Source organism: Entelurus aequoreus, linkage group LG25 (genome assembly GCF_033978785.1).
Source record: "Entelurus aequoreus isolate RoL-2023_Sb linkage group LG25, RoL_Eaeq_v1.1, whole genome shotgun sequence".
In the NCBI taxonomy this organism is placed as follows: domain Eukaryota; kingdom Metazoa; phylum Chordata; class Actinopteri; order Syngnathiformes; family Syngnathidae; genus Entelurus; species Entelurus aequoreus.
The window spans coordinates 19,881,919-19,902,069 of NC_084755.1; the positions used below are offsets into that span (position 1 = coordinate 19,881,919).

At 43.3% G+C, this 20,151-nt stretch overlaps 1 protein-coding gene across 1 annotated transcript; it reads left to right on the forward strand.

Annotated features, from left to right (window-relative positions):
- The first annotated feature begins 2,310 nt into the window (after positions 1-2,310).
- LOC133642804 (general transcription factor II-I repeat domain-containing protein 2-like) lies at positions 2,311-19,965 on the forward strand. The gene is made up of 3 exons (XM_062037194.1): positions 2,311-2,332; positions 16,713-16,965; positions 19,377-19,965. The coding sequence occupies exons 2-3, from the start codon at positions 16,758-16,760 to the stop codon at positions 19,445-19,447; spliced, it is 279 nt and encodes a 92-aa protein (XP_061893178.1). The 5' UTR covers positions 2,311-2,332; positions 16,713-16,757; the 3' UTR covers positions 19,448-19,965.
- The last annotated feature ends 186 nt before the right edge of the window (positions 19,966-20,151 follow it).

Consider the following 20,151-nt stretch of genomic DNA (forward strand, 5'->3'; position numbering starts at 1 on the left):
ACATTTGCAGCTAGAATAGTCATTTACCACATTAGCAATGTATAGATTGTATTTCTTTAAAGTTAAGACTAGTTTAAAGTTATCTTCATTGAAAAGTACAGTGCTTTTCCTTCAAAAATAAGGACATTTCAATGTGACCCCAAACTTTTGAACGGTAGTGTATATCTATCATATTTTGAAAAAAGGAAAACATTTTGGGTACGGAAAATTACAATAACAATATGCAATACAAACATTTGAGTGTATTTAGAATAGAATATACGAATATAACTTTATTTTCATTGCACTTAAAGCCCTACTTAACCCTTGTGTGGTGTTCGGGTCTGTGGGACCCGTTTTCATTTTTTATTAAAAGAAAAATTATACAATTAATTAACTTTTCAAACTGAGACTCACTGACTTTGGCTCATTTTCTGTCAAGAACATATATCAGCATACATATTTAATGACCACACAGCATACACCCCCCCTACACATTTCTATTACATATAAGATGTCCGGGTCCACTGGACCCGGGGCTAATAGAAGTGTGGAAATTGATGTTCTGTGTACCACACACACACACACACACACACGCACGCACGCACACACACACACACACACACACACACACACACACACACACACACACACACACACACACACACACACACACACACACACACACACACACACACACACACACACACACACACACACACACACACACACACACACTCACACACAGCAGGCCTAGACAGGAGGAGGACAGAGTCTAGGTACACAGAACATCAGAGGGTCAAATGTGCGAGAAAATGAGAGCAGACAGTGTTGACAAACAATGTTGCAACCTTGTGTGGGAACCGCAGGTGCAGAAACACAAAAGAAGAATCCCTGTGGGATGCAGAAACTGGCAGAGATATTTTCCGTGCAACGTTCATATTGTTGTTACTCAGCCAGCGTTTGTGGGTCTGATGGACCCGTTGCATTTTGTTAAAATACTGAACAGATGTTTATTGGGATAAGGTAAACATCTGTTCATTATTGTAACATAAAAGTGTTTGATTGTGAGGCATTAAAAGCCACAAAATGCAACGGGTCCATCAGACCCACAATCGCTGGCTGAGTAACAACAATATGAACATTACACAAGGGTTAAGAACTTTCAGTTTTGGTTAATTTTGGCGACACCAGTGGACATAAGCGGTAGTGTTTTTCCAGAAGTAAGACCACATTTACCATGAAGATTAGTGCATATAGCACACAATATCACCACAAGGATTTAATATTACCGATCAGTAGGAAGTATCCACAGTAGGAACCTACAAATTTTACGCAAACTTTATATCTGCGGTTTGCAGCCATCACATTGTTTTTTCTTTATGCAGTACTTTTGAGTTTGTTGCGTGGCCTGTGGTGTCAGTGTAGAACTGCAAACTATCAAGCTGGTGGTTATTTATTGCTACCACGCACATTTCCGATAGCTAGTGAAGTGAATTAACGGACTCATATTATGTTCAACATATGGTGAATGTTTATATTCAATTTGGAGAAAGCGAACCACCAGGTTTAAGTAAATAATGGTTGAGAAGGAGCTTTAGTTAGACATTCGCATGTGGACTGGAATTAGCTCTCTCACGAGAAGAAGCAATAAAACCAGGCTTCGGAATGCAAAAGTTATAGCTCTATCCGGGCGGAGAGATTCCATGTTTATCTTAAACGTCAACCTACAAGTTATGGTATACATCTGTTGTCTTCCCAGTCACTAGGAAGGAATAAAGGACTGATGGTTTGGCTTCTCCAAGTTAGGAGTCCTTAATTTTTTTGGCCTAAGCTCCTCCGGGTACTGCAGACCTGTTTAATGACACTCGCTTGTAATAAAGCAACTTTTTGTTCAACAAAGCGTCTCCGACATCTCTTTTGTTGCCCTCCTGCCCGAGAGGGAGTGACAAGACCAGAAATACACTTCACTAGCATCAGCATTATCATTTTGATTTGAGCATCGAAAGTCACTTACTAGTTTAACAGTCAAGGCGGTATTGACCAAAAATCCCTCCCCATCTTTGAGCTTACGCCAGCGAGTAAAAACCGGGACAATGTTGATCCTTGCTTCTCCAGGTATATTCTCCCTTTTTTTTGGCTCCTCAGACAAAACTTTTCGTTTCTTTCTTGGTTTTGTAGCTTCTTCCATGTAGGCGTTCGCATCAACTTCTGTCTTTGTAACAAATGGGGAAAGGGGGAGTGACGTAGTTTTTTTGTGTGGCAGGGTTCCGGTCATCTGGTCCGAAGCTGCTCTGTAAGCCATCATACCGCGGAGGGTTTGAAGTGGCGAAGGCGTTGGGTAAAGGCGGGGGTATGTGTGCTTATGTGTATAGCAGTCCAAAGATGCATGCTCAGTGTCCCGGAACAGAACCAATAACAAACAGAGCCAAAATAATTTTTTTAAAGCGTCTTTTGCTGCACTGGTCACGCTGGGGTGTTAACAGCATGAACCTTCCAAGGCCGTTGCAGAAGGAGCCGAATTGTAGATAAGGATTGTTTTAGTGAAGGCGAGCAAACACATTCCAATGGTTTGTGTGCCAAAATTGTACATTCTGGCTCTCAAATGTATCCTAATGTAGCCTTGCAAAGCAGAAAGCTTCTCCGAGATGTTATCCAATTTGTGAATTAATTCAGAGATCGCCAAAGTCTGGGTGCTTAAGCTCTACCCAACGCAATCATCAGGACGGGCAGCTTTTGGGCTGTTTCTACGGCTGCCTTTATCTTCCAAATTTGTCGATAGACTAGAGCAGACCTGGGCATTCTACGGCCCGCGGGCCACATCCGGCCCTTTGTGCGTCCCTGTCCGGCCCGCGTGAAGCCAATCATAAATTACAAAATACATTTTAAAAAGTATCTATGTCGAGTGTGCAATACAACGGTGCTGCTTTTGTTTTGAAAAGCGTTATTTGTATTACTTCCGTGTGGACGTATGCTCGTGCGCGATTGTGAGTGAATGTGAACAGCGGCAATCACAAATTACAAAATCAATTTAAAAAAAACATCTATGTCGTGCGTGCAATACAACTGTGCTGCTTTTATTTTGAAAAGTGTTATTTATGGGCGTATGTCCGGGTGTAACCTGTGAGTGAAGGTGCACAGCGACAAGTGATGCACGGTTACCCCCGAGACGCTAAAAAGAAAAAAGTTGATGACGAATGCCGTGTTTTCAACAAGACATGGACTGCCAAGTATTTCTTTACAGAAATTAAAGGTAAAGCCGTGTGCTTAATTTGTGGTACACAGGTTGCTGTGTTTAAAGAATATAATTTGAATCGCCACTAGACGACGAAGTACGAGGAAAAATACCGGAATCTGTCTGATGAAGAGCGCGCAAGGGAGGCTGATGCGTTGATGGTAAAACTGCAAACCCGGCGTAACGCAGGTGTCAAATCCATACCTTTTGCAGTGACTGGTATTATCTTGCTTTCTATATACTCTTTGCGCTCTTCCTAGTCATGTGACCGCCACGGTCCAATTAGCTGTGCTTATAAGCCGGTAGCAGGAAGTGGCCAGTAGACATCACTTGAGGGGAGACCGATTGTATTTCTGCTCGAGGTAGATTTTTATTCTCGTTTTTTACCTGGAATATTGTGCTGACTAAGTCTAAACTAAAATGCCTATTTGTAACTTTATAGAGCCGACTACCAGCGCCAGATTTTGTTGTCAGTAAGCTGTGTGTGACTGTAGAAGAGCTGGTGAGTCCATATTTATGAAAATAGCACCTTTTAGCCGCTTGTTGTCACTGTCACTCAAAGTTGCATTGCAAAATTACATAGAATAAATATGTTTATTTTGTTTAGAATTCAGATGGGATTTGATTTGGTGCGCGGCATATATTTGCTGCGCGCAGCAGACGCTTGAACAGTGCGCAATTGCGCAGGCGCGCACCTTAGAGGGAATGTTGCTTTGCAGTCCATGTCTTGTTGGAAACACGCCATTCTTCATCAACTTTTCTCTTTTTAGCGTCTCGGGTGTAAACCGTGCATCACTTGTCGCTGCATGTGCACCTTCACTCGCAGGTTACACACGGACACACGCCCATAGATAATACTTTTCAAAATAAAAGCAGCACAGTTGTATTGCGCTCACGACGTAGATGTTTTTTCAACTTTATTTTTTTATTTTATAATTGCAGCTGTTCACATTCACTCACAATCACGCACACGCATACGTCCACACGGAAGTAATACAAATAACGATTTTCAAAACAAAAGCAGCACCGTTGTATTGCACACTCGACATTTTTAAAATGTATTTTGTAATTTATAATTGGCCTCACGCGGGCCGGACAGGGACGCACAAAGGGCCGGATGCGCCCGCGGGCCGCAGAATGCCCAGGTCTGCCCTACTGCATACGGCCGGTGACGCACAGCTCCATCATAGTATCAAGTGTCTCAAAGGGCTGTACAAGCCACAACGACATCCTCGGTACAGAGCCCACATACGGGCAAGGAAAACTCACCCCAGTGGGACGTCAATGTGAATGACTATGAGAAACCTTGGAGAGGACCGCATATGTGGGTAACCCCCCCCCCCCCTCTAGGGGAGACCGAAAGCAATGGATGTCGAGTGGGTCTGACATAATATTGTGAAAGTCCAACACATCAGCGAAAGTCCAGTCCATAGTGGGGCCAGTAGGAACCATCCCGAGCGGAGACGGGTCAGCAGCGTAGAGATGTCCCCATCCGATGGACAGGCTAGCGGTCCACCCCGGGTTGGGAGCAGAGTAGAAAAGAAAAGAAAAGAAACGGCAGATCAACTGGTCTAAAAAGGGAGTCTATTTAAAGGCTAGAGTATACAAATGAGTTTTAAGATGAGACTTAAATGCTTCTACTGAGGTAGCATCTCTAACTTTTACCGGGAGGGCATTCCATAGTATTGGAGCCCGAATAGAAAACGCTCTATAGCCCGCAGACTTTTTTTGGGCTCTGGGAATCACTAATAAGCCGGAGTTCTTTGAACGCAGATTTCTTGCCGGGACATATGGTACAATACAATCGGCAAGATAGGCAGGAGCTTGACCGTGTAGTATTTTATACGTAAGTAGTAAAACCTTAAAGTCGCATCTTAGGTGCACAGGAAGCCAGTGCAAGTGAGCCAGTATAGGCCTAATATGATCAAACTTTCTTGTTTTTGTCAAAAGTCTAGCAGCCGCATTTTGTACCAACTGTAATCTTTTAATGCTAGACATAGGGAGGCCCGAAAATAAAACGTTACAGTAATCGAGACGAGATGTAACGAACGCATGGATAATGATCTCAGCATCGCTTGTGGACAAAATGGAACGAATTTTAGCGATATTACGGAGATGAAAGAAGGCCGTTTTAGTAACACTCTTAATGTGTGACTCAAACGAGAGAGTTGGGTCGAAGATAATACCCAGATTCCTTACAGAGTCGCCTTGTTTAATTGTTTGGTTGTCAAATGTTAAGGTGGTATTATTAAATAGATGTCGGTGTTGAGCAGGACCGATAATCAGCATTTCCGTTTTCTTAGCGTTGAGTTGCAAAAAGTTAGCGGACATCCATTGTTTAATTTCATTAAGACACGCCTCCAGCTGACTACAATCCGGCGTGTTGGTCAGCTTTAGGGGCATGTAGAGTTGAGTGTCATCAGCATAACAGTGAAAGCTAACACCGTATTTGCGTATGATGTCACCTAGCGGCAGCATGTAAATACTAAAGAGTGCAGGGCAAGAACCGAACCCTGGGGAACTAAGCACGTTACCTTAACATAGTCCGAGGTCACATTGTTATGGGAGACACACTGCATCCTGTCAGTAAGATAAGAGTTAAACCAAGACAAGGCTAAGTCTGACATCCCAATAAGCGTTTTGATACGCTCTAATAAAATATTATGATCAACAGTATCGAAAGCGGCGCTAAGATCAAGAAGCAGCAACATAGATGACGCATCAGAATCCATCGTTAGCAATAGATCATTAGTCATTTTTGCGAGGGCTGTCTCCGTAGAGTGATTTGCCCTGAAACCGGATTGAAAAGGTTCACAGAGATTGTTAGACGCTAAGTGTTCATTTAGCTGCTGTGCGACAATTTTTTTGAGGATTTTCGAGATAAACGGAAGGTGGGACACCGGCCGGTAGTTTACCATGAGGTCAAGATCGAGGTTAGGTCTTTTGAGTAGAGGATGAATAACCGCTTTTTTTAATGCTAGGGGAACAGTGCCAGAGGAAAGTGATAAGTTTATAATATTTAACACTGATGGACCTAATAATACAAAAAGCTCCTTGATAAGTTTCCCAGGATTTGGGTCAAGTAAACATGTTGTTTGTTTTGTCCCATTTACACATTTTAACAATTCCTCCAATGTTATTTCATCAAAGAGAGAGAAACTATATTGGAGGGCAGTGTCCGTCGTATATACAGTCGTATCTGTGTTAATAGAACCCAGTTGTAGCTGAGATGCATTGTCTTTAATCTCCTTTCTAATGACTTCAATTTTCTTATTAAAGAAATTCATAAAGTCATCTGCTGAGTGGGTGGAGCTACTGGGAGGAGTCCCTTGTTGGGTTAGCGATGCTACTGTACTAAACACAAATTTAGGATCATTTTTGTTGAGGTGGATGAGATTTGAGTAATATTTAGCTTTAGCTGAGGTAAGCATGCGTTTATAAGTTATTAAACTATCACTCCATGCTTGATGGAAAACCTCAAGTTTAGTCGCGCGCCATTTGCGTTCCAGCTTTCTACATGATAATTTCTGGGCTTTAGTTTCTTCTGTAAACCATGGGGTACGCCTTTTAGGGGCCCTTTTTAGCTTTAGCGGTGCTACACTATCAATGGTGTCGCGCAGGGCGTCGTTAAAGTTGTTAGTGAGGTTATCAATAGAGCCCACATAATTTGGGAATGGTGCCATTACCGAAGGCAGCAGGTCAGTAAGAGTTGTCGTTGTGGCAGCATTAATGTTGCGGCTGCTATAGTAGTTATTATTATTATTATTAGTTTGTTGACAATGAGTCAGAACTTCGAATGTTATAAGGTAATGATCGGACATTACTTTAGTGTACGGGAGTATTGTAACTTTAGAGGTGGTGACACCCCTGACAAGGACTAGATCTATCGTATTACCGTTGCGATGCGTGGGTTCATTTATTATTTGTGTAAGACCACAGCTATCAATTATAGTCTGGAGTGCCACGCATGGAGGGTCCGATGAGGTATTCATATGGATATTAAAGTCCCCCATTATGATTATATTGCCGGCGTGCGTCACTAGATCAGCAACAAACTCTGAGAATTCACTGATGAAGTCCGAATGGGGCCAAGGGGGGCGGTAGATAACAGCCAGGTGGAGAGGCAACGGTGTGACAAACCTCATAGTGAGCACCTCAAACGAGTTATATTTATTATTTAGGTTAGGTGTAAAATTATAGTTTTCATTGTATATTAGTGCGACACCCCCTCCCCTTTTAAGAGGACGGGCAACATGCGCATTGGTATAGTTAGGAGGAGATGCCTCATTTAGCGCAAAAAAATCGTCTGGTTTGAGCCAGGTCTCGGCGAGACCAACAACGTCAAGTTTGTTGTCTCTAATGACCTCATTAACTAATAGCGTTTTGGAAGATAATGATCTTATGTTTAAAAAGCCCATATTATAGGTAGTGGGCTGTTTTGAGGATTGTTTGTTGAAATTATCCGAAGTAGCAATATTAATAATGTTGCGTTTATTATGCGTAGTGCACTTTAAATAGTTTCGACCATATCTAGGAATTGATACGACGGGAATTTTCAGATTGTTTGCTTGATGCTGCGATAAACTAAACGCATCATAGTTAGCCACCTCAGTACAATGTATGTCTGCCTCTGACACCGTCACAAAAGAAAAAACATTATGTGAGTTGTGTTTTATTCTAAGAGAATTGCTATGTGTGCAGGGCAGGCACGTGCACACATAGGACCCTATGGGTGCCTGAGCCCCTGTCCTTTTTTGCCTCGTCTTAAAAAGTGCCCTCTGCCTGTGTGTTTTTTTTTCTTCTTTTTTCTTTAAACAACATTAATATTTTCCTGTGAGGGATGTAAATAAAACCAACAAAAAAAACAGCGGTACAAAAACTCCACGTTTTCTTGTAATACCGGGTTGTTTGAGCCTGCCGCTTCCGCTAGAGAGAGAGAGGGCGAGTGAGTGAGTAAGTGAGAGGAGAGAGAGAGCCAAATTACTGCGCCCCTGAGACGCAACAGTGGAGCAACTTGAACCTGTGAGTTATGGTCTAGTCGCCGTCCACTTATTCAGCATCTAATATGGGTAATATTTCAGAAAAACGCTGTATTATTCTATTATTCAATGTGTCAGCTTCTGTTTTTACCGAACGTCGGAGCACGGCGCATCAATTGAGCACGACACATCAAGTCCGCACAGAGCAGAGCGGATCGTGCGGGACAGGAAGTAATGTACAAAATACAAAATAAAACACCGGGTTAATTTTCAAAATAAAATGCACTGTGTTTACGGCGGATCACATTTCTCTCACAGTAGAGTTTTAGATATAAGGTTATTGTGACTTTGCTATTACTGTGTGGGTTAACAAAATAATAATAATGATAATAATAACAATAATAATAAGAACAATGATAATGATAATAATAATAATTATTATTATTATTATTAATAATAATAATAATAATTTCAGCATTCTGGGGATATAAGATGTAGGTTATCTGTTAAGAATATTGCCATCTCTATTTAAACTTGATTCATGTTGATTATGCCTGGAGAACAATGCCAAAAAAAGAAAGGATACACACAGCCCTCTACTGGTCCATATTTTTGGCCCTGTATTGCGTTTCAGTTGTTTAGTCTGAGCATTAAGTGAGAAAGACCATAAGTTACAACTTGATGGTGTTTTCATCAAGTTAAGGGAAGAAGGACAGATTTTCACATTGAAGTTTTTTCCATTTGGGTATTTATTTTTATATATTTTTTCAAAGTTCATGTTGCACTGTTCAATGTTCAATATTAAAGTGCTTATCTTTAACAAAAAATAGCCTAATAATAAACCAGTGTTTTGTTGCTTTTCATGTCTTCCAAGCCTATGATAATGTGAATTAACTCATTATGACAATAATTTGTTGACACAAAAGAAATGGCAATCACTTTTACCTACAAAGGACACACAGCTAAGTAGTTAGCTTCCTATTAGCAAATTAAATTTTACATTAATTTCCATATTGTGTAAAGGACCAAAAAAAAAAATCCTGCCCTTTTCTGACTTTGAGCCCCTGCCCCTCTATAATCATGTGCACGTCCCTGGTGCAGGGATTATCCAGCCTGGCGCCGGCTAGTTCTAGTTTAAAAGACTTCTTACCCGGACACTCCACGCTTCTTTGGTTAGCTTTTCCCTTTGTTGTTAGCCCCGCTCGGCATCCCCGCTTCTGCTTCCGCTCACACCGCTTACGTCGCCTCCATTGGCGGTCCCCGCTAGTACTTGACTCCGCTGCTACAAAGGCCGCTCGATGTAGCCCGCGAAGTATTCCCATGCTAGCGAGGAGGTCCACCGTACATGCATCTTTCAGTCTATAACGACCCGATCCATCCACATCCAGAATTGTCTGTCGGTCGTATGTGATCACAGAGTGTTCACGCTTTGAGCCAGCCATGAAATTGACAGGAATGACGGGTGTTTTTTGCCAAATCGCTCTACACTCCCAAGAGCGTTTGCAAGCCGCTGCCTTTAGGGCGCCGCCATCTTGCCAACCATAGTACAGCTTTTGCTTCTCGTGAGCGTTGGCGCCACCTTGCCTGGCACCAGCGAAAGCAGTCTCCAGCCTCTCTGCTAAAGAGGCCACAAAGTCAGCATGAGAAAAAGGCAAGTCCGAGCGCACCAGGTGAGACGGCACCAACACATCCACTGGAACACGAGCCTCCCGTCCGTGAAGTAGATAGTACGGACTGTAGTTGGTGCAGGCATGCACAGATGTGTTATAGGCGAAAGCCACTTGTTTCAGATAATCATCCCACCGCTGCCACCAATGTAACCGAGGGTTTATATTTGTCGCCTATACTGTATACAACTACAAAATAACAAACACGGAGGCTCCAGTTCACACGAGGACCATTTTATTTTTCTTCTTTCAAAAACCTCCGCTCCACTACAACATGTCATCACTTCCGCTCCTGGCGCCTTCAAAATAAGAGCTCAAGGCATATACTGTAAAACAGCTTATAACAGGAACTTAACATCATAAAGAGGCATGCCCATAAAAATAGGTTACAATACAATTAGTGTTATTTAAAGGCCTACTGAAATGACATTTTTTTATTTAAACGGGGATAGAAGATCCATTCTATGTGTCATACTTGATCATTTCGCGATATTGCCATATTTTTGCTGAAAGGATTTAGTAGAGAACAACGACGATAAAGTCGCAACTTTTGGTCGCTGATAAAAAAAAGCTGTGCCTATACCGGAAGTAGCGTGACGTCACAGGGGATAGGGCTGCTCACATTTCCCTATTGAGAGATTCGGACCGAGAAAGCGACGATTACCCCATTAATTTGAGCGAGGATGAAAATTTCGTGGATGAGGAACGTGAGAGTGAAGGACTAGAGTGCAGTGCAGGATTTATCTTTTTTCGCTCTGACCGTAACTTAAGTACAAGGGTTCATTGGATTCCACACTTTCTCCTTTTTCTATTGTGGATCACGGATTTGTATTTTAAACCACCTAGGATACTATATCCTCTTGAAAATGAGAGTCGAGAACGCGAAATGGACATTCACAGTGACTTTTATCTCCACGACAATACATCGGTGAAGCTCTTTAGCTACGGAGCTAACGTGATAGCATCGGGCTCAAATGCAGATAAAAACAAAATAAATAAACCCCTGACTGGAAGGATAGACAGAAGATCAACAATACTATTAAACCGTGGACATGTAAATACACGGTTAATAATTTCCAGCTTGGCGAAGCTTAAAAATGCTGTTGCTAACGACGCCATTGAAGCTAACTTAGCTACGGGACGGCGGCGGGCGTTGTAGCTTTCGACGACACCCCGGCCGCCATCAGAGTCGGCAAGAAACATATATTTCCCCAAAGTTACATACGTGACATGCACATAGCGACACGCACGTACGGGCAAGCGATCAGATGTTTGGAAGCCAAAGCTGTACTCACGGTAGCGCGTCTGCCATCTATCTCAAAGTCCTCCTGGTTGTGTTGCTACAGCCAGCCGCTAATACACCGATCGCACCTACAGCTTTCTTCTTTGCAGTCTCCATTGTTCATTAAACAAATTGCAAACGATTCACCAACACAGATGTCCAGAATACTGTGGAATTTTTCGATGAAAACAGAGCTTTTTGTATGGTGACACATTGGGTACCAATACTTCCGTTGTCGCCGTGACGTCACGCGCATACGTCATCATACATAGACGTTTTCAACCGGAAGTGTGGCGGGAAATTTAAAATTGCACTTTATAAGTTAACCCGGCCGTATTGGCATGTGTTGCAATGTTAAGATTTCATCATTGATATATAAACTATCAGACTGCGTGGTCGGTAGTAGTGGGTTTCAGTAGGCCTTTAATGAAGATATTTTGTGTACACATGGATTTATAAGAATGGTCCTGGCTCTTACACAGGCCAGGCTTCTGTTTTTGATGTCGAACTAAGGAAAAGAAGCATCTAGTCCAAGGATCGTTCTTGGAAGATTCCAGCCAGGAACCCCACCACCTGTTCTATCTGGGCGGGTAGGAGGCTCTCGAGCTGACCTTTTACATTTTCATCCTTAACCTGCAGTACATGGACTGTACTGCCATCCTTTTTTTCAAGAACTCTATTAAGTCTGAGCTGAGATTTTTACAAGATCCAGAGACACTAATTAATGGACTTAGAATTGTATATATGTATATAGTAACTAGGGATGATGTTTGATAAGAAATTATCGAGTTCGAGCCCATTATCGAATCCTCTTATCGAACCGATTCCTTATCGATTCTCTTATCGAATCCAGATAGGTGTCAAGACTTGGTCTTTGGCGTGGTTTGCTCTCCCGTGGTGCAAAAGAATTGTAACGGACGTGGCGTGCAGGTAAAGACATAGTTTAATTATTACTATAAACTCAAACAAAAGGTACAAACAAAAGGCGCTCACAGAGGAGGTAAAAAACTTGACTAGGAAAACAAAAGGCGCGCACAATGGCGGAGAACTATGAACATTAAACAAACAAAAACTTACGTGACAAGAGATGAAACAAGAACTAACGTGACAAAGAACTGTGGACATGGCATGAATGGGTGATGTCGCCAGCACGAACAACAGAAACAGAAAAGCCTATATAGTGACATGATAAGTGAAAACAGGTGCGTGACTAACTGTGAACAGGTGCGTGACATGGCAATGTGAAAACGTGAGACAGGTGTGTGTGAGTCCAAACGTGGAACAGGTGAAACTAATGAGTAACCATGGAAATAAAACAAAACCAGGAAGTGAAACCAGGAACTAAGGAAGTGTCCAAAAAACAAAACAGCACATGGCCAAACAAAAACATGAACATGACAGAACCCCCCCCTTACGGACAGATCCCAGATGTCCAAAAACAAAAAACAGGATCAAGAGTCATGGGAGGGGGGGAGGGGGACATGGCGGTGGATCGCCAGACCAGGTGTCCCCGAATCCACCGGGGCAGAGTCAGGTGGCGACGGCGGGTAGACCGCCGCTGAACCTGACGAGGTGGGCGACCTGGGAATGGCCACATTCGTGGCAGACGAGGAGGTCGGCGCACCTGGCGTGGCGGACGCCCATGGAATGGCCACATCCTTGGCCGACGAGGAGGTGGGCGCGTTGTCGTGGCAGGCGGCGAAGCTTGGCGTGGTGCGTCAGGCGGCGAAGCTTGGCGTGGCGGGTCTTGACGAGGGTCTTGGTCTTGGCGTGGGTCTTGGTCTTGGTCTTGGCGAGGGTCTGGGTCTTGGACTTGGCGTGGTTGGTCTTGGTCTTGGACTTGGCGTGGTTGGTCTTGGACTTGGCGTGGTTGGTCTTGGTCTTGGCGTAGTTGGTCTTGGACTTGGTCTTGGTTTGGGTCACTTGGCGGGTCTTGGTCTTGGTCACTTGGCGGGTCTTGGTCACTTGGCGGGTCTTGGTCACTTGGCGGGTCTTGGTCACTTGGCGGGTCTTGGTCTTGGCGTGGGGCAGCCACGGGCGGCACTTGGCGGCGTGGGGCAGCCACGGGCGGTACTTGGCGGCGTGGGGCAGCCACGGGCGGCACTTGGCGGCGTGGGGCAGCCACGGGCGGCACTTGGCGGCGTGGGGCAGCCACGGGCGGCACTTGGCGGCGTGGGGCAGCCACGGGCGGCACTTGGCGGCGTGGGGCAGCCACGGGCGGCACTTGGCGGCGTGGGGCAGCCACGGGCGGCACTTGGCGGCGTGGGGCAGCCACGGGCGGCACTTGGCGGCGTGGGGCTGCGACTGGCGGAACTTGGCGGCGTGGGGCTGCGACTGGCGGCGCTTGGCGTGGAGCAGGTACTGGCGGCGCTTGGCGTGGAGCAGGTACTGGCGGCGCTTGGCGTGGAGCAGGTACTGGTGGCGCTTGGCGTGGAGCAGGTGGATCTTGGCATGGTCGAAAAACTGGTGGTGGTGGTCGTGCTGGTGGCTGTGGCTTGGCAGGTCGAAAGACAGGTGGTGGGGGTCGTGCTGGAGGCTGTGTCTTGGCGTGACGAAAGACTGGTGGTGGGGGTCGTGCTGGTGGCTGTGGCTTGGCAGGTCGAAAGACAGGTGGTGGGGGTCGTGCTGGAGGCTGTGGCTTGGCGTGACGATGCTGACCCACCCCACCTGAACAATTCCCAGCCCTAGCCCCCCCCTCAAGGAGCGGATCCCAGACGCGCTCCCCGCGGTCTGGAACCGTCTTTTGGGGTGGGCGGAGGGGGTTCAGGAGGAGGGCAGAATCCTCCCCTCTAAATTGTCCAAAAGGTCTTTCGTTCCCCCCCACCTGGGCTTTTGTGGGTGAAAAAAAAATTTCTGACTTGGGCGTGGCATGAGTCCTGGGGGGCGGGGCATGAAAATTGGGTGACTGTGATTGACAGGATCTGATTTCTAAAAACATGTCTTGGTAATATTTAATCATGGATTTAGAGTCTTTGGTTGGATGTGGCTGACAAGAAAAAGAGTTCAGGGGAAAAAAATCCATGACGTCACCCACTGGCAGCGGCGTGACGTCGTCCTGGGGAAGCCGGGCTGGCTGCAGCTCGTTTCCGCCCGGAGGGGGAGGAGCTTGCGGGAACGATGCGTCCTTTCCAATGCTTGTGGAAGCCCTCCCTGACGTCCTTCGTTGGGAGCGGCGCTTCCGGGACTGCGGTGACGCAGCGCCATCCTCGGACCAAAGGGAGCTGATCGGCACCAGTTTGCCGGTCGGACCCCACATGAGATCCCTGCGCTCCATGGGGGAATGGCGGAGTGTCTCGGCTTCCATGGCGCGCAGGACCTCCCACGTTACCTCGTCAAAATTGTCCCATTTTTTTGCGGGAGAGCTCTCGTGCTGGCGACATCTGTCATGACTAGGTCTTTGGCGTGGTTTGCTCTCCCGTGGTGCAAAAGAAATGGAACGGACGGGGCGTGCAGGTAAAGACATAGTTTAATTATTACTATAAACTCAAACAAAAGGTACAAACAAAAGGCGCTCACAGAGGAGGTAAAAAACTTGACTAGGAAAACAAAAGGCGCGCACAATGGCGGAGAACTATGAACATTAAACAAACAAAAACTTACGTGACAAGAGATGAAACAAGAACTAACGTGACAAAGAACTGTGGACATGGCATGAATGGGTGATGTCGCCAGGACGAACAACAGAAACAGAAAAGCCTATATAGTGACATGATAAGTGAAAACAGGTGCGTGACTAACTGTGAACAGGTGCGTGACATGGCAATGTGAAAACGTGAGACAGGTGTGTGTGAGTCCAAACGTGGAACAGGTGAAACTAATGAGTAACCATGGAAATAAAACAAAACCAGGAAGTGAAACCAGGAACTAAGGAAGTGTCCAAAAAACAAAACAGCACATGGCCAAACAAAAACATGAACATGACAATAGGTTGTTGTATATGAAAAAAAAACACTATTTGGTTTAACAAAAGCTCACTTTTATTTTATAAGAAAAAAATTAAATTAAATAAATAAATAAATATTGACTGTTATGCCCCCCCCCCCCCAAAAAAAATTTTTTTTTTTTAAAATTAAATATTGACTGTTGTTACCCAAAGTATATTAAGTGGGATTTTTCAGAAAAACAAATATATACAGTAACCCAAAAACAACCTGTCTCTGTGATCACCATAGGTGTATAAATAATAATATAGTGTTAAAAAAAATCAGTCCCTTGGGCACAAAACTGAAAATAATACAGCTCTCCAAAAAGTGCACTTCTGCTGCTATTGGAACATACTAACTACACACACTATGACACTAAGAACACCACAGTCATCAATCAACAATTCTTCCCCCCTTATGTGAGAGCGAAGCCTGACAATAATTGTATATTGCCTGTTCTGCCCTCACTATACGTGTTGAGGTTATACAGCTTGGCAGACAGCTAACAAACAATCCAAAGCAGATTAATCCATTCAGGCTCTTTATTGTGGTTGCTCTTGCTTTGTCTTTTCCTATCTTTACTTTTGTCTTGCACTGGACTGTTATTTTTTTTTTTTTAAACTGAAATACACACAATGACAAATGTATAAGCTATGTGATTCAATTAACATACTGAAATGTAATACACAATATGTAAATATTAGCTTCACACAAATATACAGTACTACCATCAAACAAATGTTGTCAAATAGTGTTGAAACTATTTCAATGGTGGAAATACACGACTGGCAGCCATTTTAAGTCCTCAAAACAGTGCACAAAATGGTTTTTTAATAAACATCTTAGTATCAAACTTAAACACTTTCCACCTTAATATTGAGTTACATAAACAAGTTAAACAGTTTACTTACAGACTTATCTTTTCCAAGGCTTGTAAGAGCTAACACAACTTGTCTACTTCTCAATTGTCTCAACCCGGAAGTGCCCAAACTAATGACGCATAGTATTTTCATATTGCCACAAGGTGTCAGTAAGAGTCTACAATCAAATGGGCATAACATTGCAGGTCCCACAGGGCATTTCCTGTACGTGGGAAGGGATTCGATCGTTCCCAGGGATTCGAATAAAGAACCAACTCTTTTTCTTTACTATAGTGGCCTCGATAACGGGAACCGGTTCTCAAAAAGGGATTCGAGTCCATGGAATCGGTTCTTTTCTTATCGAACAACCGGGAGAACCGATTTCGAACATCATCCCTAATAGTAACTGTGTTGTTTTCCAAATTGCTTTCATGTTGAATGGCCATTCAACTCATTGTTGTGTATATATCTGCTGTCCATCACAAATTATCTAATACACGGTGTCAACCAAACTGCAATTCAAGCTCTGCCTTCTATCTCTGAGTCGAAACCCTAGTCTTCTGTTCCTAGCCCATAAAACCCCATATATATATATATTGCATTGATTTGTAGCATGTATAAGTTACACCAACAAGGACTTTTTGCCAAATTTCACACCCCCAGATATGCAGCTGTCGGGACAAGTTTCGTAATTTCTCACAAAATCGCCAGAAAAAGTAAAGCGTTTTTTGACGGAGAGTTTATTAAGGAGTGCTTATTGGACTCTGTTGTGCTGATATGCCCGTAGAAGAGGGGCACATTTGAGAACGTGTCACTCTCCCGACGCACTGTAATGAGGCGAGTTGAGACCATCGCTGGAAACTTGGAGCTTCAGCTGAAGAACAGAACGGCCGACTTTGACTGTTTTTCGCTGGCTTTGGATGAGAGCTGCGATGTACGTGACACCCCCCAGCTGCTCATCTTCTTACGTGGGATAACTGCAGACTTTCAAATCACGGAGGAGCTGGCAGCCATGCAGTCAATTAAAGAGACAACCACAGGTAATGACTTGTTCACATAGGTAAATGCGTGTTTGGACATGTTAGGACTGAAATGGGACAAGCTGGCAGGTGTGACAACAGATGGTTGTCCAAATCTGACGGGGAAAAATGTTGGACTTTTAGAAGAGGATGCAGGATAAAGTGACAGAAATTGACATTTTTGCATTGTATTATACATCAGGAAGTGTTGTGTAAGACAGTGTTAAAAATAAAACCATCAAAAGCAATCTGCTTTTGTATAAAGTTAAGTTAGGTTAAATAAAATTATTATTATTATTATTTATCTTACGGTATATCAAAAATAATTTGAGCAAAATTTATTTGAAATATTGTTGGTGTGGCTCTCAAGCAGTGCTCAGGTTGCTCATGAAAATTAATTGCCCACCCCTGCTCTAAAGGCTTAGTGGCCACATGCGTGGACAGCACCTTTTAGCTCTTATTTCCAAAATTGTGTACACTACTGAATTGGGGTCTTATGGCCGCTTATGTGGACACTTATACTGCCATCTGGTGGTGTCAGAAGAGTATAACATACAATGGAATTTGGAAAAAAAAGTGTAAAAATAAGAATTAGCATGTCACTAAACATGAAGTACACGTTTGTTACTTAAATGGGTTATACTTGTATAGCGCTTTTCTACCTTTTTTTTTATGGACTAAGTACATCATATCAAAAGATGATTCTTAGTTTTTATTCTAATTAGGGTCCAATAAGCCCAAATAGCAAAGAGAAATAAAAAAAAAAGCATGTAAACAAACAGCTTGGGCCTTAAGAAGTTAAGAATTAGAACTCTATGTTAAAACACTCTATACCTCTAACAACCAAAAAGCTGTGAAAACTATGATGCTGTGTTCCAAATTTAAATTATTTACTGAATTTGTGTGAGCCTATGGCTTTGCACTTTGTTACATATATATATTTTGCATTCTATTTTAGTTACTTTATTGAGTTTACAACCCCTTGGTGCTGTTTTGTACTGTTTTTGTACTTATTTTGATTATTATTCTTTCTCAATTGTTTGGGAATGTTGAAATTTATAAATAAAGGAAAATGGATGAATGGAGGGATTATAAAATAAAAAATAAGTAAAAAACATTGATCCGTTGTATCCTTCTTTGTGTGTTTTTAATCTTTTGTTAACGAGATGTTTTTTAAGAAAGCGCAGCAGCAAATGTTGTGTATTAACTTTCAGGGTGTTAGGAACGTTTTGGAGAGTGCGACAACTTCATTTTCTGTGTTGTTTTGAGTGGCAACAGGCATTCATGAGTTCAGCACAGCAGCTCTTTTTTTGGTGAGTAACGTTAACGTTATCCCTTTGTTGCAACGCAGGGCTGCTAAGCGCCGGGACGGACAAGTTTCACAGTGTCTTGGCTGAATGAGCAGGTATCAGACACTTCGGGTTCTTTGGACGTATCCTCGCTCATCCTTGCGGACTGGACACTGGCCAAAAGTTGGTAGGCGGCCGAGGTGGGGTCGGCTCTATTGGTTGCTTTGTTGGCTCTGCTCCTGTCTCTGGCCATGCTCCCCCCCACCCCAGCAGATGATGGCGTGGAACACCGCAGAGGCCACCACAGTGTATATGTTTTTATTTTGTTGTTGTTTTACTTTTGTGGCTATGTGTAGAAGTGGCTGGTTGCATCACCTCTGCTCTTTTAATGTCTTTAATGTTCTTTGTGTTCTTTAATGTTTCTCTCTTACACACATGTTTATGTGTGCTATGGCTATGAGTTTTTTCCCCCTTGGCCTCAATCTGGACCCAGGCTTAGACTGGATTTCTTTCCCCAGCATTTACCTGTTTCTCACCTTTTTTTGTACAGGGCGCCGGAAGTTGGCAGACCCGTCAGCGATCCTGTTCTGTCTCCCTGTAACGTTTGTCTGCTCTGAAAATGCTTAATTTCCCCTCGGGGATTATTAAAGTATTTCTGATTCTGATTCTGATAATGTGTCTCCGGCACATTTAACTCCGTTTTGAGAGAGAAAACGCACGGTTACCAATTTGGAAATAAACGTAACGGACAGAAATATCTCAGGTTGGTTACATAATGGATCAATGTAGACGGGCCCAATAAAGCTATATAAATCTATTTAGATTTGAGTGACGCTTTAGTATAACTAAATGTTATGAAGGTGCAGGAATATTTCATGCTATTATTCAGAGGCAGCCTAAAATGAATCCTTTATTATTCACATTAGATCCAGTTCTGATCTGATGAGTTACATTTCTGTGTTGTTATTGGTGTATGCTGCATCCCCAATGTCCATTTATTTAATTTAGCTTTTTTATTTTTTAATGTGGTGGCGTATTTGCCTTTTACGTCAGAAATTATTAATTAAATAAACGAGGTATGTATTTAGTTACATGCAAATGATGCTACCATGTATGTTCATTATATGGTTTCTCTCATTTCAGAAAGAAACAAGCCAGCATTAGCGACTTGGTACAAAGGAAGGTCTGCACACCACAGCAAGCGGCTGCATTGACTGATTGTATCCTGAATATGTTGGTAACCCCAAAAGGGACACGCGGTAGACAATGGATGGATGGATGGATGGATGACATGAGGCCACTATCAATGGTGGAGGTTGAAGGTTTTAGACAAATGATTCACGTCCTCAACCCTGGTTACATTGCTCCCTCGAGGACCCCTTTTACCAAACTGATGGAGAGGAAGTACGAGCAGACATTCCAAGCAGTGTAGACTGACATAAAATTGCTCTCCCTACTGATGTGTGGACAAGTGTAGCCACGGAAGCCTACCTTGGCAATACATGCCATTACATTGGAGACGACTGGAACGTGAAGTCGGTCTGCCTTACGACCATGCCACTAGGGGAAAGACATTCAGCATCCAACATTGCAGAATGGTTGGAATAGGTAGTAGCCAGGTGTGAAATTCCCCCAAGCAAAATTATTGCTATTGTGCATGACAATGGTGCACATTATAAAAAAAACATTTTTGTAACATTTGCCTTGTTTTATTTGGCAAGTTGAAAGAACATGGTGCCAGTATGCTGTTTTTTTAAATAAAATACTGGAAAGGATAGAAATGTAGCTTGTCTCTTTTATCCGATTATTAATCGATTAATCAAAGTAATAATCGACAGATTAATAGATTATCAAATTAGTTGTTAGTTGCAGCCCCAGTATGCTTTATTATACGCCTTTAAGATACCTGCTTCATTAT

What these genes read in the sequence shown, in the direction of transcription:
- LOC133642804 (XM_062037194.1), top strand. Translation starts at nt 16,758, where the DNA reads ATGAGGCGAGTTGAGACCATCGCTGGAAACTTGGAGCTTCAGCTGAAG. An exon ending in AATTAAAGAGACAACCACAG is followed by an intron (nt 16,966 to 19,376) that starts GTAATGACTTGT and finishes CTCTCATTTCAG; the next exon opens with AAAGAAACAAGCCAGCATTA.